The 23,337-nt window shown below is 35.2% G+C and overlaps 1 protein-coding gene across 4 annotated transcripts in view; it reads left to right on the forward strand.

The window, feature by feature from the left end:
• Positions 1-11,016, forward strand: part of YTHDC1 (YTH N6-methyladenosine RNA binding protein C1) — a 34,689-nt gene extending 23,673 nt beyond the window's left edge. For 2 of the 4 annotated variants that reach the window (XM_030880703.3, XM_030880705.2), the window contains 8 exons: positions 1,454-1,538; positions 2,525-2,691; positions 5,204-5,286; positions 6,516-6,552; positions 6,625-6,688; positions 6,792-6,854; positions 8,365-8,499; positions 10,022-11,016. In XM_030880703.3, the coding sequence (XP_030736563.1) occupies positions 1,454-1,538; positions 2,525-2,691; positions 5,204-5,286; positions 6,516-6,552; positions 6,625-6,688; positions 6,792-6,854; positions 8,365-8,499; positions 10,022-10,246 (859 nt within the window). In that variant the 3' untranslated portion in view covers positions 10,247-11,016. The remainder of the gene's footprint in view (positions 1-1,453; positions 1,539-2,524; positions 2,692-5,203; positions 5,287-6,515; positions 6,553-6,624; positions 6,689-6,791; positions 6,855-8,364; positions 8,500-10,021) is intronic. The other 2 variants (XM_030880704.3, XM_030880706.2) reach the window with 1 other exon arrangement.
• The last annotated feature ends 12,321 nt before the right edge of the window (positions 11,017-23,337 follow it).

Raw genomic sequence — 23,337 nt, forward strand, 5'->3', positions numbered from 1 at the left:
TTTCTTTCAGGCTTATCCCATATGCCACCTTTTCCAGGAAGCATTTTCTGATTGTTTTTTCTTTCTTTCCAAAATACATATGACCATGCACATTAAAAATAAAACTTCTGTACTCTATTTATGGTACCCATTCTTTTACAAAATAATTGTGTGTGCTTGTTTACTCTCTGATAAAAGCTGTGGAAGAAAGGTTAGGAATGCAGGCTCTTTATTTTATTCATCTTTGTATGGCTTTTGAGTAGTTTCATTTATATTGTATATATGTGTATATATATATAATCTTTAATTAAAGCATTTATTTAATTTGGTATTACTTTATGCACAAATAGATGAAACCTTATTGAATGATGTTAATTTTCGATTATTTTTTTTGACAAGTTCTTATGTGTCATGTTTGTGTTCAGTGTTGTGCTGGGTTGATAAAGAACTATAAAAATACAGGGTATCTTTTTTTAGCTTGGTGAGACCATTTTGCCCTATGGCTCAGCTTAGAGCCAGAGTTTGTTTAAATTATTTAGGTATAGCACTGTAGTGTAAGTGAAGGGCATAATTAATACATGCAAATATAGGAATTTATGAATAAAAACATTTGTGTTGTCAAGAGCCATTCCATGTGTGGTGGGGAGTATTGCCTTATCAAAAGGTGGGAGGACATTTGAATCTGGGAAAGCAGCCCTGAACCAAGGATAGGGGGCATGTATTTTCATTTGGTATTAACTGCCTGGTTAAGCTTCATCTCTTTGTGATCAGTTATTAAAAAATACAAGATTTTTAGGGGCTTCCCTGGTTGCGCAGTGGTTGAGAATCCGCCTGCCGATGCAGGGGACACGGGTTTGAGCCCTGGACCGGGAAGATTCCACATGCCGCAGAGCAACTAAGCCTGTGCGCTACAACTACTGAAGCCCGCATGCCTGGAGCCTGTGCTCCACAATGAGAGAGGCCACTGCATTGAGAAGCCCGCTCATGGCAACGAACAGTAGCCCCCACTCACCACAACTAGAGAAAAGCCCGCGTGCAGCAACAAAGACCCAACGCAGCCAAAAAAAAAATAAATTAAAAAAAAAAAAAAGATTTTTAGTACACAGAAGCAAGAAATATGCTAAACATTTGATATGTTATTTCATATGTAGACTGCTTAAAACAAGTATGAAGAAGGTGGTGATATCCTTGTTTATAAGATGAAGAAACTCAGGCTCAGAGAAGCTGAGAGATAGCTGGGATTAAACACCAAACTGTCTTGGTTTCTTAAGCGTATTGTTTAGCTTTTTTAAATTTTGAGAACACCTGAGAATGTGGAAAGAGTGTGTCTCTGAAGGGGGCTCCCTTTCTGGGGAATAAGCTCTATCAGTCTTAAATTTTAGTCATATTTAAATCATGATTAACATAGGAATTCACTACTAAAGTAGTATAAGGATTCTGCAAAGTAATGTAATTAATATTACTTTGTATTTAGGCGTGAATTACCCTTCACTAAGTCGGCTCATCTCACCAATCCTTGGAATGAACATAAGCCAGTAAAGATCGGACGTGATGGACAGGTTTGTTGTTTTAATTGATTCTTTAAAAAACATATTTAATCAACCCTTTTAGAGATCTTTATTGAAGGATATTCTAAAACCATTTTTGATTGAATTTGTGGGAAAGATGAAGGGAAAATATTCTTATTTGGAGTTTGTGATTACTGTGATTTTGATTGATTAATCTGACTTCCGTTAATGTTGAAAGGTAGCTTTATATGGTACTTCATTAATACAATTGAAGGAAAAGTTTTCAAAGAGAATTGGCATGATTTTTACATGCTTTTTCATTATGTTATTACTGTTTGACAGATTCTGAACTTTGTATAATATATTTTAGAAATGCCATTTAATGTCTTTGCTGAAGTTTTCTGAGTAGAAGGAAGCTTTATGAAAAGGAGATAAGTATGTGTAGTCAGGTTTTCAAATCTGCAAATGAAATTAAAAGTGTGCCGTGACTTAAACCCAAACCTGTGAACCTTACGGTTTCTACATGTAATTTTGAACCAGGTTTTCATTGCTCCTAAGTGAAAATATTGGTAATTGAAAATAAAACTTAATTTTAAAAAGTCTGTAGATTAGTCTGTTTTTCTAGTTAATATAATGTATTTAAGTGCATTTAGCAATTTATTATTATGAAAATTGTTGACACACTAACACGTTTTTCCTCCACTGTATTGAGATGGATGACTTTGTCCTGATACTTCTGTGTTTTGCACAAAGAAATATTCCTTTGTTGCAGAGGGAGATTGTCACAGACTTTTTGTATAGTTAACGTTGGAGATTCTACACTTTTAATTTTTCCCCTTATATAAATACGTGAAACACTTTTAAAAGGTTTTTTAGAAACCTTTCAAGGAAATTTATCGGAATCTCATACGATCATCAGCCTTGGGAAGGAAGCCTCCAAGTCGATCTGTTTTTGTTCTTGTACATCAGGAAAATACAAGTCTATTGAAAGTTTCTCCTTTTTTTTCATCTTGTAAATTACTACTTTCCTATTCTAGGAAATTGAACTTGAATGTGGAACCCAGCTTTGTCTTCTATTTCCCCCTGATGAAAGTATTGACTTGTATCAGGTCATTCATAAAATGCGTCACAAGAGAAGAATGCATTCTCAGCCCCGGTCAAGAGGACGTCCATCCCGTCGAGAACCAGTCCGGGATGTGGGAAGGTTAGAAACGTTCTTTGGACTGATAATAGGCACATGTATCAGAATAACATGATGGAGGAATGTGATTCGTCAAAAGTTTGTCCTGCGGTAAAGAAGAAAGAGAAAATCCTCAAATCAAGCTGCATGGACTAGTTTGTGGCTTCATTGAGGATTTCACATGGTCATCTTGGTCTCAGTCATTTTTCAAGAGGAAAATGGGGATCTTTCCTTATGCAGAAAAAGTTATCTGCTAAAGAGTGATAACCAGTTTAGATTAGATAATAATCTGATAATACAATGTATACCATTGAAATGAGGTAGGCCTTTGTTGCTAAGAACAGGCTAGAAAGGAGGAAGAGGAGGAAGTCTTTATTTGCAAAAATTGTTAATATTTTGTAAAAAGCCTTTTCTTTCAGGTGTGTCTCTGGATAAGCCTTATCAGATATGGGACTTTTATAAAGGATCACTAATATTTTTTCAGAAGATGACGCCTCATTTAGAGGATAAAATATTTTAAGTTATTTTGATATTCAAGAGGAGCATTATTGGGACTGTTTCAGATTTTACCATCGTGATGTGTTAACCCCATTGTCAAATATTGTCTAACTTGTACCCAGTGAATTCACACATCTTGCTGAGCTTCTGAAAACAATAGGTTCTTTCCAAAGGGGATCAAGTGGCCCTGGGAGACCCGGCAACAAACCAAAAAGAAGGGCTGTTGCTGTGTCTGTTTACAGCTTTTCCAGATGCTGGCAGTACCTGTGGACTTAAAGTGTTTTTTAGAGGATCGCCATGGTTATTGATCACTACTTATGAACTAAACAGCATTTTCCAGGAAAAGGGGGTTTAACTTGTTACAGAATTGGAGAAGTCTTTGCAAAGGACTGATATATGCCCTTCTACCCAACACCTTCCCCTGTATAGATTTGCATACAGCTAAATCTAAAATATTCTGCTAAAGACTGTTGGATGTGTGGTTGATGGGATGAAACCTTTGGTTAAGTTTCCTTTTGGTGGAAACATCCTGTGGTAGGTACAGATAATCCAACAAGAGTCCCCATTTCTTTGAGCTTAAGAAGGACACTGTCAAGTAGGTAGGAGGAAACCTGGCAGAGCCCCCTTATTTTTGGCCTAAAAGGACTGAGCACCAAGATGTCTTTTGAAGTTTTAAGCTAAGAGGTTTCCAGTGCAATACAGTACATACAAGTGAAGTTTTTACCTCAGTTTTGCAATGGACTGTAAACTATACTTACACTACACCTTCTCTCAAGCCTGCCAGGGCCTCCATATTTGTATGTGGCTTACAGCTTAAAGTCAGTAGTTGGACTACTTTATGAACTGTTACTATCATGTTTTATACCGGTCGTAAATGCACTCCCCAAACTACAAGAAAGCGGTATGTTTATTTTTTTAAACCAGCTTTTAATTTTCTTAGTCTTATTTATTGTAGATGCAACTGTTTTTATTCTGTTGGGGGGCTTGGGTTTGTTGCAGCTTTGTAGTTTGAGTGAACTTGTGTTGCAAAAGTTAATGAAAACAGTTAATATGCAGAGAAATAGCTGGAAAACTAGTGATACCAGGTTATTATGGAGTTTTTTACATTAAGGGTAAAAAGGTGTATTTATTATTACCTTAAAAACTTGGATTTTTGTTTTTCTTTTGTGTAGCTCTTTATTAAATGCTAAGTAAAATGAAGTGTATTTAATGATGTATTTACATTAACCATTGAGATTTATGGAAGATAGTGAAGAGCAGCCCTCTGCAGATAGTAAAGTTGTCACCTTCTAAAGAATACACTTTGAACTCGTTTTATGAACTCTGTTAAAACTCTGCCCCATTACGTGCCAGTTTTATTTTAAGGCATTGTCTCTGGAAAACATTCCCATAATTCCTAAATGTTATTAACTTTAGAAATTGGTTTTTCAAAGTATTAAGATTTTCAAAACTTTTCTGTAAAGTCACGTTTAATTATCAAATTTTCTGTATGATCATGTGAAAAGTGTAATTTTGTGCAAAGCAGAAGAAAAATATTTAAGAAATTCTTAATTTTCTTTAGACTTAGCCTAAAATGACATTAATACGTTTAAATATATAGATTTTAGAATTACCTGTTGTGTAATGATGATAGTTTTTTTTCCCCTTTCTTTTACCTGAATGGAGACTTTATTTGGGAAAGTGTTTTGTTAAACTGGATATTTATATTAGTTTGAGGGCAGCTCATTTACTTTTGTTTAGATTACTAAAATGTGATGTACGTATTTTGAGCAGGTTACTCTTTGCAAGTGCCTCGTCATAGCATGAGGATTACAGAGAATATCTATTCCAGCGATACATCTAAGGATTGGTGTATAGTAATTACTTTGAGGAATTAGAATTTAGGAATTTTAAGGTATTTGCTCACCAAAAATGAGGGTGTTATTTTAAAGGAAATAATGAGCTTTTTTGTGTGCTTATTTCTGTCAGAAACACTTGCTTTGCTGTTTGTTCTCCCAGCAGTTTTTGGTTTAATTTCTAATGTGTCTAATTTGTGTAGGCGTCGACCAGAAGATTATGATATTCATAACAGCAGAAAGAAACCAAGGATTGACTATGCCCCTGAGTTTCATCAGAGACCAGGTTAATATTTTATAATCCTGCAGATATTTGACTTGAAATTATTAAAAACAACAACAACAACACAAACTTCTATCATGACCCTATAGTTTTAAAAGTGAGAAAACTTTAGGATGCAACTACTTAAACCTTAGGAAATTATTAATCACATAGTAATTCCTCTTCTTTGTTAAGGTTGTTTATTCTAGTGTGACTCATTATCATAATCTGTTAATTATCTGAAATTACTAATTTATCATTATTGCACTTGTGCTTTTAAGATTAAATGTAGTTAGGGAAAGCAGTGCTCTTACACTGTATTAAGCTTTTTATTCCCTTTGATACTTAGTATTTCATGTGTATACAGCTTTAAATGGAAACGGAAATAATGCTGTATTTTTCTAAATAAAAATACCTTTGACATCATTTTTTTAGAGAGGAATGGGGAATGCTTGGTTTAATCTAAAAGCAGCTTTTCAGTTAGTCTTTCCCTTACTGGAATTGAAAAAGGCAAAGTGTATTTAAGAGAAGATACTTAAAACAGTCAGTGATACACGTATAAAAATTAGGCAGTTTGGAAGTTGGTGTTAGCATTACAGCACTGTATGTGGCAAGTGGCTTGATAAGCCTCATTCTTCTCCAAAATGGGATATTCCAGAGAGTAAAATTAAATTTTTCCCCAGTAACTTGGCCACTCAGATTTTTTTACATTTTTAATTTACTGAGTACTTATGAAAAGGAGGGAGAATATTTCTCTTATTACCATGGTTCTTTCACTTATTGATAAAATGTATATATCTTCATTTTTGCAACTTTTGTTAATTTTGCTTTTCTCCCTGTACGTTTGCATTTTTTAAAACTATGGTTGACTTAGCAAGACTTGTGTATACTCAAGGTAGAGGTAAACATTTGTTTTAAGGAAGCCCTATTACGGTGTTCTCAAGATAATTCCTCTGCCCTTACCTTCCTTACGGTGCAGCATGAAGAAATTTCTGTCTAGCAAGAAGTGGGGTGTGAATTTAGAAGATCCATATGAAAATCTCTCTAGCAGTTTATAATTCTGTGATATCAGTAAGTTATTTAGTTACTTTTATCATGTAATCTGAGAAGAAAATCTGAAAGTGGAATAATACAATAATAGCATCACTATTATTACATGGGAAGAATTGAATTGAGTGGTAAGGAAGGTTTAATTATAATGCCATAATAAAAAACATATATTTGATATACTAAAATGCTTGATGTTTAAACAGGGTATTTAAAGGATCCACGATACCAGGAAGTAGATAGGTAAGTTGGGTTCACTCTTGCTTAGTTTTGAATTACGTTCTTGGAACTGGTTTATGAATTACCTGAATTTAGTTTCACAAATCTTATTCCCAACAGACGGTTTTCAGGAGTTCGCCGAGATGTGTTTTTAAATGGGGTAAGCATCTCACTTTTTAAATTTAATGTACATAAAATCTGTATATGATTTATAACTTCTGGGCATTTTATTTATTTATTAACATTATCATCTTTCATTTTAGTCCTACAATGATTATGTGAGGGAATTTCATAACATGGGACCACCACCACCTTGGCAAGGAATGGTTTGTATTATTCTGTTTTTGCAAGTTATTTAACTTCATTTGCAGTTCCATACATTTTGAGTGCTTACTTGGAATATGATTGTTACAGTTACCCATTAGGAGACTTAAAATACGTATCTTTGGTGATATATACTTGCATGCTGTTTTTAAAACTAAAGGCTAATGAATGATTTGATTTATATTAATAGTACCGGCTTAATTGATGAGTATTATGATCTGTTATTGTAGTGGCTAGTAGTGCAAACTCTTCGGGGTTCAAATACCTTCCCTTCTCAACTCTGACCTTGGACAAGTTTCATAATATATTTTTTTCTTATAGCTTTCCTTATCTGTAAAACTCGATAAGCATCCATTCATTCTTTGGCTCATCAAACTAATATTTAGAACCTACTCTTTGCAGGCACTGTGCTTGCTCTGGGTATATGTTGGTGAATAAATTGGGCATTATGTCTATCCTTTTATGGCTTAAAATTTAATGGAATAGTCATTAATATCATTTAATGTCAACCTCAGGATTGTCAAGAAGCTAAATATACAAAATACAAGTTAAGTTTAGCATAGTGCCTGACCCTAATATTCAGTAAATTCTCTATATTAAATAAGGTTAATTAAACCCTATTCCTAAACTTTAATTTTTTTTCCTTTCTTTAAGAAAACTGGATATTCTTCTTAGAATATATCTTAAGGTATTGAGGATAGCTGAAGCATTAATCTCTAAAAAATAAAAAAACTTGGAAGTTTAAGTAGTTCTGATTGTTTCTTACCTTTTTTATCTTAAATGCTGCCTGTAATGTGGCATTTCCATCTGACTTGTTTCACTTAGTTACTCTGTACAGATAGATGAATTATGAGGTTACTTTCCTTTAGATTCTATGAAATTAAAGAAAATATTTAATAATATTATCTTGGTGCTAATTAGGGGGAGAAGTACCTTTGATTTTCCATTATTTTATAATGGCATTTAAAAGTTCATTAGCCCCTGAGTTTTTTTTTTTTTAAGAATACATTTGTACATAGTGGTTAAGATGACTGATTCTAGAGCCAGAATGCCTGATGTTGTGTCTAACTTCCACCCCTTTACTAGCAGTGTGATCTTAAGCAGGTTACTTAACCATTTGGTGCCTCAGTTTCCCTTTTGTAAACTAGGATTACGTAATAGTACCTATCTGTAGGGTTGCTGTGAGAATTAAATGAGCCATGTAAAGTGCTTAGGACAGTGCCTGATCCATAGTAATCACTGTGTAGTGAGGGCTCGCTGTTTTTATTAGTATGTAAATGGTATGTATAAATGTTAAATTTTGGAAGATATGTAATTAGAGAGTTTATTACACACATTTTCAACAAGCAAATAAAGAGGGTATTTTGACGAATCCTAATGCCATCAAAGTAAACGGCTTGTACAGAGTAAATTATTTGTTTGGGATGGGTGGTTTGGATAGGGGAATTCTAAGAATGGTTTGTTTACAAGGATGTTTGGTAGATGCTTATGGAAGTGGTTTTCTTTTTTTAGACTCCTTATCCTGGAATGGAACAACCTCCACACCATCCTTACTATCAGCACCATGCTCCACCTCCTCAAGCTCATCCCCCCTACTCAGGACATCACCCAGTACCACATGAAGCAAGATACAGAGATAAACGAGTAGTAAGTGAATGAGAAGGCAGAAGTATGAGGGAACTACTTAGAATTCTGTAGATAATTTGAATGTGAGGGATACCAGATTATGTTGAGTGGTAGACTGTTTCACATTCTTATTGAAGGCTGTTTTTGAAGGAATTCACAACTTGTTTTTATTAAAAATGGCTAGTTTCTTTGATTATTTAAGCAGACTATATTTGAGTTTGAGATTTCTGGGTCTTCAGTATAGTAGTTGGGCTTAGTTTATTAAATGTTATACACACACACACACGATGACTCTGTGCTGGGCCACATAACATCCTTTTATCTTCCCACATGATGAAGAGCATGCATATCTGAGAGGACCAGTCAGAGCAGGAGTTTCCTAGCCTATCTTTGAGATACTTTCATCTGTCATTTATTTCCTTATCCTCATAAAGATACTAATCCTTCAAAATAAAGTCATACTAGGATCTTTAATGTTCGGTTAAACAATTTGAGAATACTAATTGACTAATAGACTTTAATTTAATAGTGGTTTTTTTTTTTCAGTCACAGAAGAAGACATATACAGCCTATATGTATGATGAAATCTTAGTTGACTAGCTGGATTGTGTTTTTAAAAATGCCTTTTGTAAATGATCATATTTTCAAAAGAAGTTTTTCTGAGATTGCTTTATCAAAATGTACTTTTAAACAAGTTCTATTTCTGTTGTAGCTTTTTTGTTAGTATATATGTATATATTTCATACTTAGGTAATATTCACATATTTATTATATGTGAAAGGTAGTGTGAAATTGTTTTTGAACCTTATATTCTATATATTTAAGCTGACTTTTGAAGAGACCAATTTCAGTAAGTAAAGAATTGAGAACTAAGAGTAGAAATCTAGAGCAGGGGTCAAGTTTAGAAATATCCACGGTAACAACCTTGCACCTCAGTTGCTTATCTTACCCTTCGTTGTCCTCCTCAACCTTTTGTGTATTATTAGCTCTGTGTGGAATAGACTACAATCTTACTGCAGTACATATTTTCTTAAAATTCTGTCAAATTCCACAAATTGTCATTAACAATGATTCAGTCTGAAAAAAATCAGGAATGGAAGAATTCTTAATTTCACCTTTAGAGGGCAGAGTTGGTTTGGTTTAGTTTGTAGACTCAGGAGGAAAAATAAGTAGAGCTCACCTGTTGCAGAAAAACATTGATGACATTTAGCGTAGTTGACAGCATGTATTGATGTATTTATTGATCATGTGGTTGATGGTCATCAGGTGATTATTTTGGCATAAATCTTACTAAAGGGATTGGATGGAGAAATCATCAAAGTTAAATAGAAAACTGCATGAAGTGATTTTTTTAATGAGATTTGAATAATCCTCTGTTGTAGGTGTCTAATTAGTAAGACATCAAAATCCTTTCTCTAAACAATGTCAGAATTACATTCTGTGAATTAATAGGGCATTTCTTCAGATTCTTTCTCTACAATGAAGGGACATATAAATTCCATTTGATTTTTGACATACCTTACCCATTTCTTACCTTTTCTAGCATGATTATGATATGAGGGTGGATGATTTCCTTCGTCGAACACAAGCTGTTGTCAGTGGTCGGAGAAGTAGACCTCGTGAAAGAGATCGGGAGCGAGAGCGAGACCGCCCTAGAGATAACAGAAGAGACAGAGAACGAGATAGAGGACGTGATAGAGAAAGAGAAAGAGAGCGATTATGTGATCGGGACAGAGACCGAGGGGAGAGAGGTCGATATAGAAGATAATGTGCTTTTGGAAGCACTGATTGTTTAAAAATAAAAAGAATCTTGTATTTTTCTTTTTGTGTGTGTTTACAAGTAGTAAATTTATTTTCAACTGTCTACTTAAAGTTCATTGTGTAGAAGGATTTATTATGACCCTCTTTGTTCCAAGCATGCAGTATAATAAGAACTGGAAAAACTCAAATCCTCCAAAAAATGCACAGTTGACAATTTGAGTTGAGACTTTTATTGGGGCAGAATGGAACAGTCCAAGAATGTAGATATTGATTCAGTCTCCATAAATGTTCACCTACATATAGTATGTTCATCCTAGAGTTATTTTTTGTTTTCTTTCTTTTGAATCTTGATGGATGACTGCCACAATATTTTGCTTTGATGTATTTCTAAATGTAGGTGCACACGGTTCAGTAAAAATAATGCTGCTATCAAGTATGCAAATATTGAAATATGATGGTTTGACTGTATGGCAGTGTTGTAGCAGCCTCTTGGTTTTTCCTTTTTTTTAATCTTAAAAAAAGTCACTTTTTATGTTTCTTCCGTCTTCAATGATGACAGCAATATTAAGAAGACATTGCTATCTAATTTTTAGTCTTTTTAGATAAAAAATTCCTATGTTCAGTAGCATGGTTGATGCTATTGTTTAGCCTTCCCCTCCAAACTGTATACATTGGCTTGGAATGTTCACAACTTGCGTGTGTGGCAGCGGAAGATAATTCCCATATTCTACATTGCTACTGTTTTGTATAAAATAAATTGGTAAAGATTGACACTTATGTCTTGTATTTCTTTCTTGTCTGTATGCAAGTTTGTTTCCTTATATATTAGTGGACATAAAAGAATGCTTTGTGTTCAGGAATTGTGGGAACCCCATTTGTCTCTTTTTGCATATTTTATCAGAAATGATTAACTTACGTCAATTATATTAAAAGCTTACTTATATTTCTAATATAAGAACTAATGGTACACAGTGGAGTTTCGTTAGTATTTTGGTTAAGTATTCATCTGATAACATTTTTGGATCTCCTCTGATTATAGGATTGTTTTTTCAGGTTTTGTGTTGGTTTGTGTGTAACTTTGATAAGTTAGCTACTTTAGGTATTTTCTATTTTACTTTTAGAATACACTTTTAAAATTTAGCCCTCTTATAGTTACTTATTTTAAGTTAATCAAGTTAATCATCAATCCCTCTCAGTAATAACAAGCTGTATAAAATACAGTTTATGAGAGTTTTTTTTGTACTTTATTTTGAGTTATACCTATAGTTTTGGCCTTTGTTATGTTGAATATTTAAATATTTGGGATATTTGACCACATTTTTTTGTTTTCATACATTGTCATAATTGTGTTCTGTACCAGATCATGATTACAGTTTTATATTTACTCTATATTAGTCTCAAGAACACAGGAACTTCACTGTTGAAGGATACTTAAAACTATCAGTTTACTGCTTTCATATGCTCACTGGTATTTAGAATATTTTTCCATTCAGTTACAATTAGTAGGTATATTTACCTATTTCAAAAATAAAGCATAAGGATTTAAGTCTGTGCAGTGTGGTAGAGAAGAAAGAACATTTAACTGTATTACGAAACCTGGGTTCTAGATTCAGCATTGCCTTTGATTAAACCAGTTGGTAATACATGGTAAGTCATTTCACTGACATTTTGTTTGTATTCATCAGTATGTTTTACAAGTTGATATCTAAGGTTTTCTTTTCAAGTTCTTAAACTCTGAAGAATTTCTAAAATGTAGAGGAATCACCAAAAATGTTACTTTATGAGATAAGTAGGTAATATTAAAGTCATCTTTCTGAAATAATCATAGTAATAATAAAATATACATCATGTTGAGCACTTTGTATTTAAAGTCACTTTGTGCTTTCACGTACTGACTTCATCTTCATATAGCATCTCACTCTGTATTTTTATACGTGGAGAGATAGGCCCAAAGAGGTTAATAATTTGCTCAAGATTATAAAGGTGGTAATTGATGGAGCCAAGATTCCACCCATATATTTCAGCCAGTTTGGTGTTTTTGAAGAAGGCATCTCATCATTTGGAAAAAATAGAAAAATAAATATTTTAAATGATGGTGCTGGGTTCTACTAAGGATATTAAACATTTCAAGCTTCCTTATTAAAAGAAGTGTCCAATCACATGTTAACGTGTGCTTTGTATTTTAGGTGTTAAGATGCTTAGTATCCAGTTAATCTATTCTAAAAAGCTAACATTTACTGATTTCTTACTATGTTATCATGTATTCTGTATACTTAATGTTAGCTGATTTACTCCTCACAATAACTGGTTTTTCTCCTCATGATTTTTTTGAATGAAAAAACTGACAGAGGAACGTGGTGTGAAAGATTGAATGATAATTTTTTTTCCTATGCAAAGAAATCAAAATAATAGAAGTGTAAAATGGAAATTTTGATTAGCTATTTGAAGACATTTATGACAGCCTTCCTTATTGTGAGAAGCATAGTTTCTTCCATGTATTCTACAATATTGACTGTAAAAATCTATACATCAGCAGCATGTTCAAGTCAAACAAAATTGTTATTCAGAGTGGTTTTCTTTTTGTCGTCTTGTTTGTTTGTTTGTTTTGGCAGCATGGGATCTTAGTTCCCTGACCAGGGATTGAACCCGGCCACCGCAGTGAAAGCACCAAATCTTAACCACTGGACACCAGGGAATTCCCTATTCAGAGTTTAGAAATTCAGGGTTTTTATTAGGTGGAGAAAAATTCAAGGGAGGGAAATGTAATTCAGGTATGTCACTTGTCTTTTGGCTTTGCTTTCCTCTATAATGACTTTATTCTCAGGCATAGTCTTAAGTATTCCAAAAATGGCCATTACCATCTCCAGGCTTCTATTATCCATATAGTTCTCAGTGTCAGAAGGAGAGAGACCATTTTTCCAACAATGCGCAGGCTCAGCGGCCACGTCTCACGGGCCCAGCTGCTCCGCGGCATGTAGGATCTTCCCAGACCGGGGCACGAACCCGCGTCCACTGCATCGGCAGGCGGACTCTCAACCACTGCGCTACCAGGGAAGCCCCTTCTGAGAGTTTTTAACTGAAGTCTATGGAGATAGAATATTATTGGGATTAATTTTAAGCTCAAAATACTCAATTTTTAAATTTTTGTTTTCAAAACAATGCACATAAAATATTTACTATATATAAACTTCCTTTTGGATAAGAAATCTCCATTTGCGTCATTTCTTGTTTCAAAATCATATTCTGTTGTAGAAAAACTTGTACAAGAACTGCTTACTTTGTAAGCAGACCTCTTTAGAAATGTACATTATCTGTACTATAGGAGCTGTTTTTCATCACTGCAGTGAGGTCATAGAGCTTGAGAGAGAATTTGAGAACAGATCCATTGACTCTAATAAATTCTAAATAATAGTCACAGTGAATGTTACTGATTTCTTTTATAGCCTCCATTCATTGTTTTGTCCATCCTAACAGTTCTTCAATTATCACCAAAGTATCCCACCCTGCAAGAACCCATGTGATTCAGAATTAGTTGGCCCCATCCTCAGAGAGTGAACTTGATTGGCCAGGGTTATCCCATTCCTTTAGGAACTCATGAATCAGGGCATGGCATTCCTTTTGCCAGGACTTGGCTTAAAATTAGGCAGTTTACCATACTTAGGCCAATGAAATGCCATGGGAGTTTTTCTGAGAATTTCTGTGAAAGGTTTGCCTGCTCTTTGGAGAAAGTCACTGAAATAGATACTTTTTCATCTCATGGGACTAAATTATGTAAATGTGAAGTGTGGAAATGTTTTAACTATTTTGCCAGCTTCAGGGAACTGGTTTAAGGATAAATCCAACAAACAATAGGAAAACCCGTTCTGTCTTGCATCATAGAATAGGGTAGAGATTTCTGTAATCTTTGAGGAACTTTTCTACTTCACTGGGCCTTGAACCAAAGATGCTGTAAGTACAGTCAAGGATTTACAGAAATAAGGAAAAATCATTGGGAAGAGGTCATAGATCTGAGTAAAACAGAGGGTGAGTGAGGGTGCAGGATCAATATGGACAAACATCTTGATAAAACAAGTTACATTTCAGCTCAAGAAAAAGTGACACAGGGTTATGCTTTGCACTTGAACTCATCCGACCCAAGTGCTGATGTGGGGAAAAGGTGCTCGGAGCACATTGGAGTTTATAGTAAAAATCTGGTAAAGGGAGAAAAGGGAAGGGAGAAATTTAATGATGTTACATTTAATCTTTACATCCTCTCTCTCCAGTAGGCGCTTCAGACTTTATTGCTAGTATGCAATAAAGTCAGGCTTTGAGCCACATTGTTTTAACTCAGTAGCCCACAATCTTCTGAGAGGAGGAAGGAAGAGCTTATTTCTCCTCTGTTTGGGAATGTGTTTCCTGGTGCAATCTGGCAAAAGAGTCGAGATACGATGTTGATTAAGAATGAAGGAAAAAAAATCAAAAATTTTTTAAAACATTTAAAAATTTTAAATTCATTTAAATTTGTTGTTTAATTGAAGCATAATTGAAATGTAACATTATATTAGTTTGAGGTGTACATGATTTGGTATTTATGTATTGTGAAATTATCACCACAGTAAATTTAGTTAACATCCATCACCACGTGTAAGTTTTTTTCTTGTGATGAGGACTTTTAATATTTACTCTCAACAGTTTTCGCATATGCAATATGATGTTAGCTATAGTCACCATGCTGTTAAAATTACTTCTCCATGACTTGCTTATTTTGTAATGGGATGTTTGTACCTTTTTTACCGCTTTCAGCCATTTTGCCCACCTCCACCACCTGCCACCTTTGGTAACCACCAACCTATTTTCTGTATAAAATTTTTACTTTAAAGATTTTTCTTTTAGATTCCATCCACATTTAAGTGAAATTGTACAATATTTGTCTTTGACTTGTTTCACTTGGCATAATGCCCTCAAGGTCCATCTGTGTTGTCAGAAATAGCAAGATTTCATTCTTTTCTTATGGCTGAATAATATTCCATAATGTGTATGCCACACTTTCTTTATTCAGACATCAATGGACACTCAGGTTATGTCTGCATCTTGGCTATTGTAAATTTGCAATGAACATGGACGTGCATATATCTTCTTGAATTAGTGCTTTCGTTTTCTTTGGGTAAGTACCCAGGAGTGAAATTGCTGGATTGTATGGTAGTTCTATTTTTTAGTTTTTTGAGGAGCCTACACACTGTTCTGCATAGTGGTTGCACAAGTTTGCAATCTCAGCAACAGTACAGGAGGGTTCCCTTTTCTTCATATCCTCACCAACACTTGTTATTTCTTGTCTTTTTGATAATAGCCAATCTAACAGGTGTGAGGTGATATTTTGATTTGCATTTTCCTGATGATTAGTGATCATGAGCACTTTTTCATGAACCTGTTGGCCATCTGTTTCTCTTCTTTGGAAAATAGCTATTCAGAACTTCTACCATTTTTTAATTGGATTTTTTTGGGGTTTTGTTTTTTTGCTATTGAGTTGTATGAGTTTTTTAATATATTTTGGATATTAACACCTTATATATATGATTTGCAAATATTTTCTCCCATTCTGTAGGCTGCCTTTTCATTTTGTTGATGATTCCCTTTGCTGTTCAGAGGCTTTTTAGTTTGATGTGTAGGCATACTATGGAGATAATTGCAGGTTCAATTCCAGACCACTGTAATAAAGCAAATATCTCAGTAAAACTAGTCACATGAAATTTTTGGTTTCCCGGTGCATTTAAGTTATGTTTACACTATATTATAGTCTATTAGGTGTGCAATAGCAATACGTCTAAAAAAACTATGTACCTTTGTTAAAAAACACTTTATTGCTAAAAAATTATAGCCATCATCTGGCAAAAAAAATGTTAACCATCATCTAGCAATGCAAGGTTGCCACAAACCTTCAATTTGTAAAAAAAAAAAATGCCATATCAGTAAAGCACATTAAAGTGTAGTGCAATAAAACAAGGTTGCTTATAGTCTCACTGTTTTTTGTTTTGTTTTGTTTTGTTTTTTTGCGGTACGTGGGCCTCTCACTGTTGTGGCCTCTCCCGTTGAGGAGCACAGGCTCCAGATGTGCAGGCACAGCGGCCATGGCTCACGGGCCGGGGCACGAACCCGTGTCCCCTGCATCGGCAGGCGGACTCTCAACCACTGCGCCACCAGGGAAGCCTGTTCTTATTTTTTTCAGGTATATACCCAGGAGAGGAATTGCTGGATCATATTTTTATTGTTTTGAGGAACCTCCATACTGTTTTCCATAGTGGCTGCACCAATTTACATTCCCACCAACAATATACAAGCGTTCCCTTTTCTCCACATCCTCTCCAACATTTGTTATTCATAGACTTTTTGATGCTAGCCATTCTGGCAGGTGTGAGGTGATACCTCACTGTAGTTTTGATTTGCATTTCTCTAATAGTTAGCAATGTTGAGTATATTTTTGAATGCCTGTTAGCCATCTGTACATCTTTGGAAAAAATGTCTATTTGAGACTTGTGCCCATTCTTTGATTGTGTTATTTGTTTTCTTTGATAATGAATTGTATGAGCTGTTTGTGTATTTTGGATATTAACCACTTGTTAGGTAATTTACAAATATTTTCTCCCATTCTGTAGATTGTATTTTTGTTCTGCCGATGGTTTCCTTTCCTGTGCAAAAGGTTTTATGTTAATTAGGTCATTTGTTTATTGCTGCTTTTATTTCTTTTGCCTTAGGAGACTGATCTAAGAAAATATTGCTGTGATTTATGTCAAAGAGTGTTCTGCCTATGTTCCCTTCTAGGAGTTTTATAGTTTCAGGTCTTATATTTAAACCTTTAAACCATTTTGAGTTCATTTTTGTATAATGTACAGGAATGGTCTAATCTCATTGTTTTTAATGTGGCTGTCCAGTTTTCCCAGCACCACCTGTTGAAGAGACTCTTTTCTCTGTTACATATTCTTGCTAACTTTCTCAGAGATTGACCATAGGTGTGTGGGATTATTTCCAGGCTCTGTATTCTGTTCCATTGATCTATGTGTCTGTTTTTGTGCCAATACCACACTGTTTTCATTACTGTAGCTTTGTCGTATATGTAGTCTGAAGTCTGGAAGAATTATACGTCCAGCTTTGTTCTTTATCCTCAGGACTGCTGTGGCAATTTGGGGTCTTTTGGTGTTCCATATAAATTTTAGTATTATTTGTTCTAGTTCTGTGAAAAATGTCCTGGGTATTTTGATCAGGACTGCACTAAATCTGTAGATAGCTTTGGGTACTAAGGCAGTTTTAATAATACTAATTCTTCCAACCCAAGAGCACAGGATATCGTTCCATTTCTTTGAATCATCTTCAATTTCTTTCATCAATGTTTTATAGTTTTCAGCCTGTAGGTCTTTCACCTCCTTGATTAAGTCTATTCCTAGGTATTTTATTATTTTTATGTGATTTTAAACAGGATTTTTATCTTACTTTCTTCTGACATTTCATTATTATTTTATAGAAATGCAACAGATTTCTTTGTATTGATCTTGTATCCTGCATACTTGCTGAAATTATTTATTAGTTCTAATAGTTTTTGTGTGGAGACTTTAGTGTTCTCTATATAGGCTATCATGTCATCTGCAAATAGTGACAGTTTTACCTCTTCCCTTCCAATTTGGATACTTTTTATTTACTTTTTGTATCTGATTGCTGTGGTTAGGACTTCAAAAACTATGTTAAATAGAGGCATTGGGAGTGGCATCCTTGTCTTGTTCCTGAATTTAGAGATAAGGTTTTCAGCTTATCACTGTTGAGTAATATGTTTGTTGTGAGTTTGTCATAAATGGCCTTTATTATGTTGAAATATGTTCCCTCTATACCCACTCTGATGAAAGTTTTTGTCATGAATGGATGATGAATTTTATCAGTTGCTTTTTGTGCATCTATTGAGATATTCATGTGATTTTTATCTTTCCTTTTGTTAATGTGGTATATCACATTGATTGATTTACATATGTTGAATCATCCTTGTGACCCTGGAATGAATCCAACTTGATCATGGTGTGTGATTCTTTTTATGTATTGTTGGATTCAGTTTGCTAATATTTTTCGTTAGCTAATATTTTTTTAAGGATTTTTGCATCTATATTCATTAATGATATCCACCTATAATTTTCTTTTTTTATGTTTGACTGGTTTTGGTATCAGGGTAATTGTGGTCTTGTAGAATGAATTTGGGAGTGTTCCCTTCTCTTCACTTTTTTGAAATAGTTTGAGAAGGATAGGTATAAATTCTTTTTTATATGTTTGGTAGAATTCCCCAGTGAAGCCATCTGGTCCTGGACTTTTGTTTCCTGGGAGTCTTTTTAAATTTCAAATTCAATTTCACTTCTAGTTATCGGTCTGTTCAAATTGTCTGTTTCTTTTTGAATCAGTCTTGGCAGGCTATATGCTCCTAGAAACTTGTCCATTTCTTCTAGGTTGTCCAATTTGTTGGCATATAATTGTTCATAGTATTCTTTTATGATTTTTTGAATTTCTGTGGAATTGGTTATTTCTCCTCTTTTATTTCTTCTTTTGTTTTTTCGGGTCCTCTCTTTCTTCTTGGTGGGCTTGGCTAAAGATTAATCAATTTTGTTTAACTTTTCAAAAAACCAGTTCTTGGTTTGATTTTTCTATTGTTTTTTTGATGTCTATTTCATTTGTTTCCTCTCTGATGATTATTACTTCCTTCCTTCTGCCAACTTTCAGCTTTCTTTGTTCTTCTAATTCCTTTAGTTGATAGATTAGGTTGTTTGAGATTTTTCTTATTTCTTGAGGAAGGCCTGCATCACTATGAACTTCCCTCTTAGAACTGCTTTTTGTTGTAACCCCTAGATTTTGGAAAGCTGTGTTTCCATTTTTATTTGTCTTGAGGTGTTTTCCTTTTTCCTCTTTGATTTCATTGTTGACCCACATTTTTGGTAGTAACATGTGGTTTGGTCTCCATATGTTTGTTCTTTTCCCAATTTTCTTTCTTTAGCTGATTTCCAGTTTCATGCTACTGTGATCAGAAAAATGCTTGGTATAGTTTCTATCCTCATAAGTTTGTTGATGCTTGTTTTGCGACCTAGTATTTGATCTATATTGGAGAGCATTCCATGTGCACTGGAAAAGAATGTGTATTTCTTATTTTTTTTAGAAGTAATGTCCTGTAGATACCAAGTAAATTCGACTGGTCTATTGTGCCATTTAAGACCACTGTTGCTTTATTGATATTTGTCTGGATGATTGGCCCATTGATGTCAGAGGGGTTTTAAAGTCTCCTGCTATTATAGTACTATTGTCAGGTCCTCCCTTTGTGTCTGTTAGTATTTGCTATATATATTTAGGTGCTCCTGTATTGGGTGTGTATATGTTAACAAGTGTAATATCCTCTTTTTGCTTTCCCTTTATTATTCTGTAATGCCCTTCTTTGTCTTTCATTATGGCCTTTCAAAGTTTATTTTGTCTGATATGAGTATTGCTACCTCTGCTTTCTTGTTGTTTTCATTTACATGAAATATCTTTTCCTACCTCCTCACTTTCAGTCTGTATGTCTTTTGCCCTGAAGTGAGTCTCTGGTAAGGCACCATACTGAAGGCTCTTGTTCTTTTTTTTTTTTTTGGCGGTACACGGGCCTCTCACTGTTGTGGCCTCTTCCGTTGCAGAGCATAGGCTCCGGATGCGCAGGCTCAGCGGCCATGGCTCATGGGCCCAGCCACTCTGCGGCATGTGGGATCTTCCCAGACCGGGGCATGAACCTATGTCCCCTGCATCAGCAGGCGGACTCTCAACCACTGCGCCACCAGGGAATCCCTCTTGTTCTTTTTTTTCCAGTCAGCTGCCCTATGTCTTTTGGTTGGAGCATTTAGTCCATTAACATGTAAAGGAATTTTTGATAGTTATTAATGACTTATTGCCATTCTAAAACTGTTTTCCAGTTGTTTTTGTAGTTTTTTTCTGTTCATTTCTTCTTTTTGTTTTTCTGTTGTGGTTTGATGATTTTATTTCATAGTATGCTTGGAATCCATCTTTTTGATTTTTGTGTATCTATTGTACATTTTTGATTTGTGGTTATCATGGGGTTCATATATGTTAACCCATAATTATATCTACTTTCTTTAAACTAATAGTCATTTAAGTTTAAACACATTCTAAGAGATTAATTTTTTATTCCTCTCCCTCATATTTTGTGTTTTTGATATTATATTTTACATCTTCATGCTTATCCCTTTACTGTTTATGGTAGTTATAGTTGCTTTTGCAATATTTTTTTGTCTTTTAATCTATGTACTGGCTTATTTAAGTGCTCTTCAGGAAAAAAAGTGATCTTCAATCCTTACTTTATATTGGCTGTTTCTACTGTGACTATCCCTTTCCTATAGATTCTTACTTCTTTTTCATTTAGAGAAGACCCATCAACATTTCTTTTTGGGTAGGTTTATTATTGCCAAATTTTTTTAGTTATTGCTTGTCTGAGAAGTTCTTTATCTCTCCTATTTTAAATGACAGTCTTGCTGGGTAGAGTATCCTAGGTTGCAAATTTTTCCCTTTCAGGAATTTGAATAGATCATGCTGCCCCCCTTCTGGCCTGAAAGTTTCTGCAGAGAAATCAGATAATAGCCTTATAGTGATCCTTTTGTATATGACTCTTTGTCTTTCTCTTGCTGCCTTTAGAATTCTCTCTTTATTTTTAACTCTTGTCATTAATTATGATATGTCTTATTCTGGGTCTGTCTGAGTTCATGTTGTTTCAGATCCTCTGTGTTTTCTATACCTGGATGTCTGTTTCCTTCTTTAGACTTGGGAATTTTTCAGCCATAATTTCTTCAAATACATCTCGATAACTTTTCTCTCTCTCATCTTCTGGAACCCCTAAAATGCAAATGTTGCATGTTTTATGCTATCCCAAAGATCTCATGTTACTTTATTTTTATTTATTTGTCTTTTGTTCTGATTGGGTGATTTTCATTCTATTTTCTAGATTACTTATGCATTCTTCTGTGTCATTTAGTATTCTATTCATTGCTTCTAGAGTGCTTTTTATCTCAGATATTGAATTATCTATTTTTGTTTGTGTCTTCTTTATATTTTCTAGTTCCCTGTTAAAATGATCTGTGCTTAGATGAATTCTCTTTCCTAATTCAATTAGCATTTTTATTATCAACCGTTTGAATTCATTGTCTGGTAGACTGATTATCTCTGTTTCATTATTTTTTTTCAGGGGTTTTGTCTTGCTCTTTCAATTGAGAGTAGTTCTCTGCCTTTTCATTTTACTTGCTTTGTCTCTGTGAATATAGGTGAAACAGTTACCTTTTGTGGTCCTGAAGTGGTGTTCTTATGTGGAAGCATCCTTATGTAGACCTTGTGTGCCTTTGGTGGGAGGGCTGTGTTTGATGTGGATTCCAGTCACACATTTCCTTAGGGTGTGCTGGTAGCTATCACCTTGGTGTAGGGGTTGTGGCTGGTAATGGAGAAGCCTGAGCCTGTGCAGGGTGTGAGGTGGAACTTCCACTCTGCTCAGTGGCCATCTCTACCCTTTCACAGGTGGAGTCTGCTCCCAAGGTGCTGGAGCAGAAGGTTGAGAATCTGGCTGGAGCTGGTTGTGTGTTCCATTTAAGTGTGTGTTTTTCCTCCTCCCTGCACTGGGGTCTTTTCCCCAAAGCAAGGGAGTACTGAAGCAAGTGGGGCTCCTGTGCTTACAGTGGTCTGATGCACTGGTTGTGTAGGCATCTGTGGCTACCTCAGACACAGCTCACATTCACATCTCTTCCCCTGTTGTGGTCACTCCAGATCTAGTGCTAGGTTGTGGCATCAAGTGGGCAGGGCTGGAGCATTTGCTCATCTGGGATTGCATACTTGTGGTCACAGGAGTTCAAGCAGCTGTGCTGCCATCAGAAGTCTGGGCTGCTTATGGGGTGCTGTCTTAGTAAGCACCAACAATGGCCTCCACCATCCCACCTGTAAACACCCCAGGCCCCAGGTCACCTCTGCATCCCAAGATTGAATCTTTTCCCAGTTGGTGGGAAATCTCCCTAGATCCAGGGCCAAGCTGTGGTGTGGAGTGGGTGAGGTAGGAGTGTTTGCTTGGCTTGGACTGGGGAGCCCAGTGAGGCAGCAACCACTAGGGCTGACCTCTCTCCGCCCTGTCTGTTGGCAAGCCAGCACCCTTGCATTCCACACGAGTGGAGCCCAGGCTTCTCCAGACTTTCTATCTGTCCCAGCAGTTCTCCAAGCAGCCAAGGGAACTTGTCTCCTTCCTGTAGGACCCTAGAACTGGGATGCCCAGTCTGTGACTTGACCCACTCACTTCCCAGGGTGAGTGTCCATCTGTGCAATCTCTCTTTTCCTCTTAGTACCCTCCCAGGGGTATTTGTCCCAGACCGGTGCTTTTTTTCTTGTCCTACTCAATTATGTGTGTATCTTACTTACAGCCTTGGTTTGTAGGAGTTCTGCCACTTTCCAGTTAGTTTTCCATGAGAATTGTTCCACCTGTAGATGTATTTTTGATGTGTTTGTGTGGGGAGGTGAGCTCCACATCATCTTGCTCCACCACCATTTGATCTTCCTCTGATCAGTGATCGTTGATGTTACTATTGCAAAAAGATTATGACTCACTGAAGGCTCAAGATGATTAGTATTTATTACCAATAAGGTGTTTTTAAATAGAGATATGTACATTTTGAAGATGAAATATATTTGACATAAAACATTATGTAATTTAAGTTGTATAATGTATTGATTTGATACATTTATATTCAATATATTGTAATAGGATAGCCACTTTTCATGATAGTTCACACCTCTATCATGTCACATAATTATTTCTTTTTGTGGTTGGAATAATTAAGATGTAGTCTCTTAGCAAGTTTGCTGATTATAATATAATATGGTTGTCCATATTCACTGTACTATACCTTAGATCTCTAGGACTTATTTTTCTATGAGATGCAGATCTGTACCCTTAAAAGACATCTCTCCTATTCTCCTGCCCCTCAGCTCCTGGTAACCACCATATTACTCTCTGTTTTTACAAGTTTGACTTTTTTATATTCCACATAAAATGGATATCATCTAGTATTTGTCTTTCTCTGTCTTTTAAAA

The sequence above is a fragment of the Globicephala melas genome, chromosome 5 (genome assembly GCF_963455315.2).
Source record: "Globicephala melas chromosome 5, mGloMel1.2, whole genome shotgun sequence".
Lineage (NCBI taxonomy): Eukaryota > Metazoa > Chordata > Mammalia > Artiodactyla > Delphinidae > Globicephala > Globicephala melas.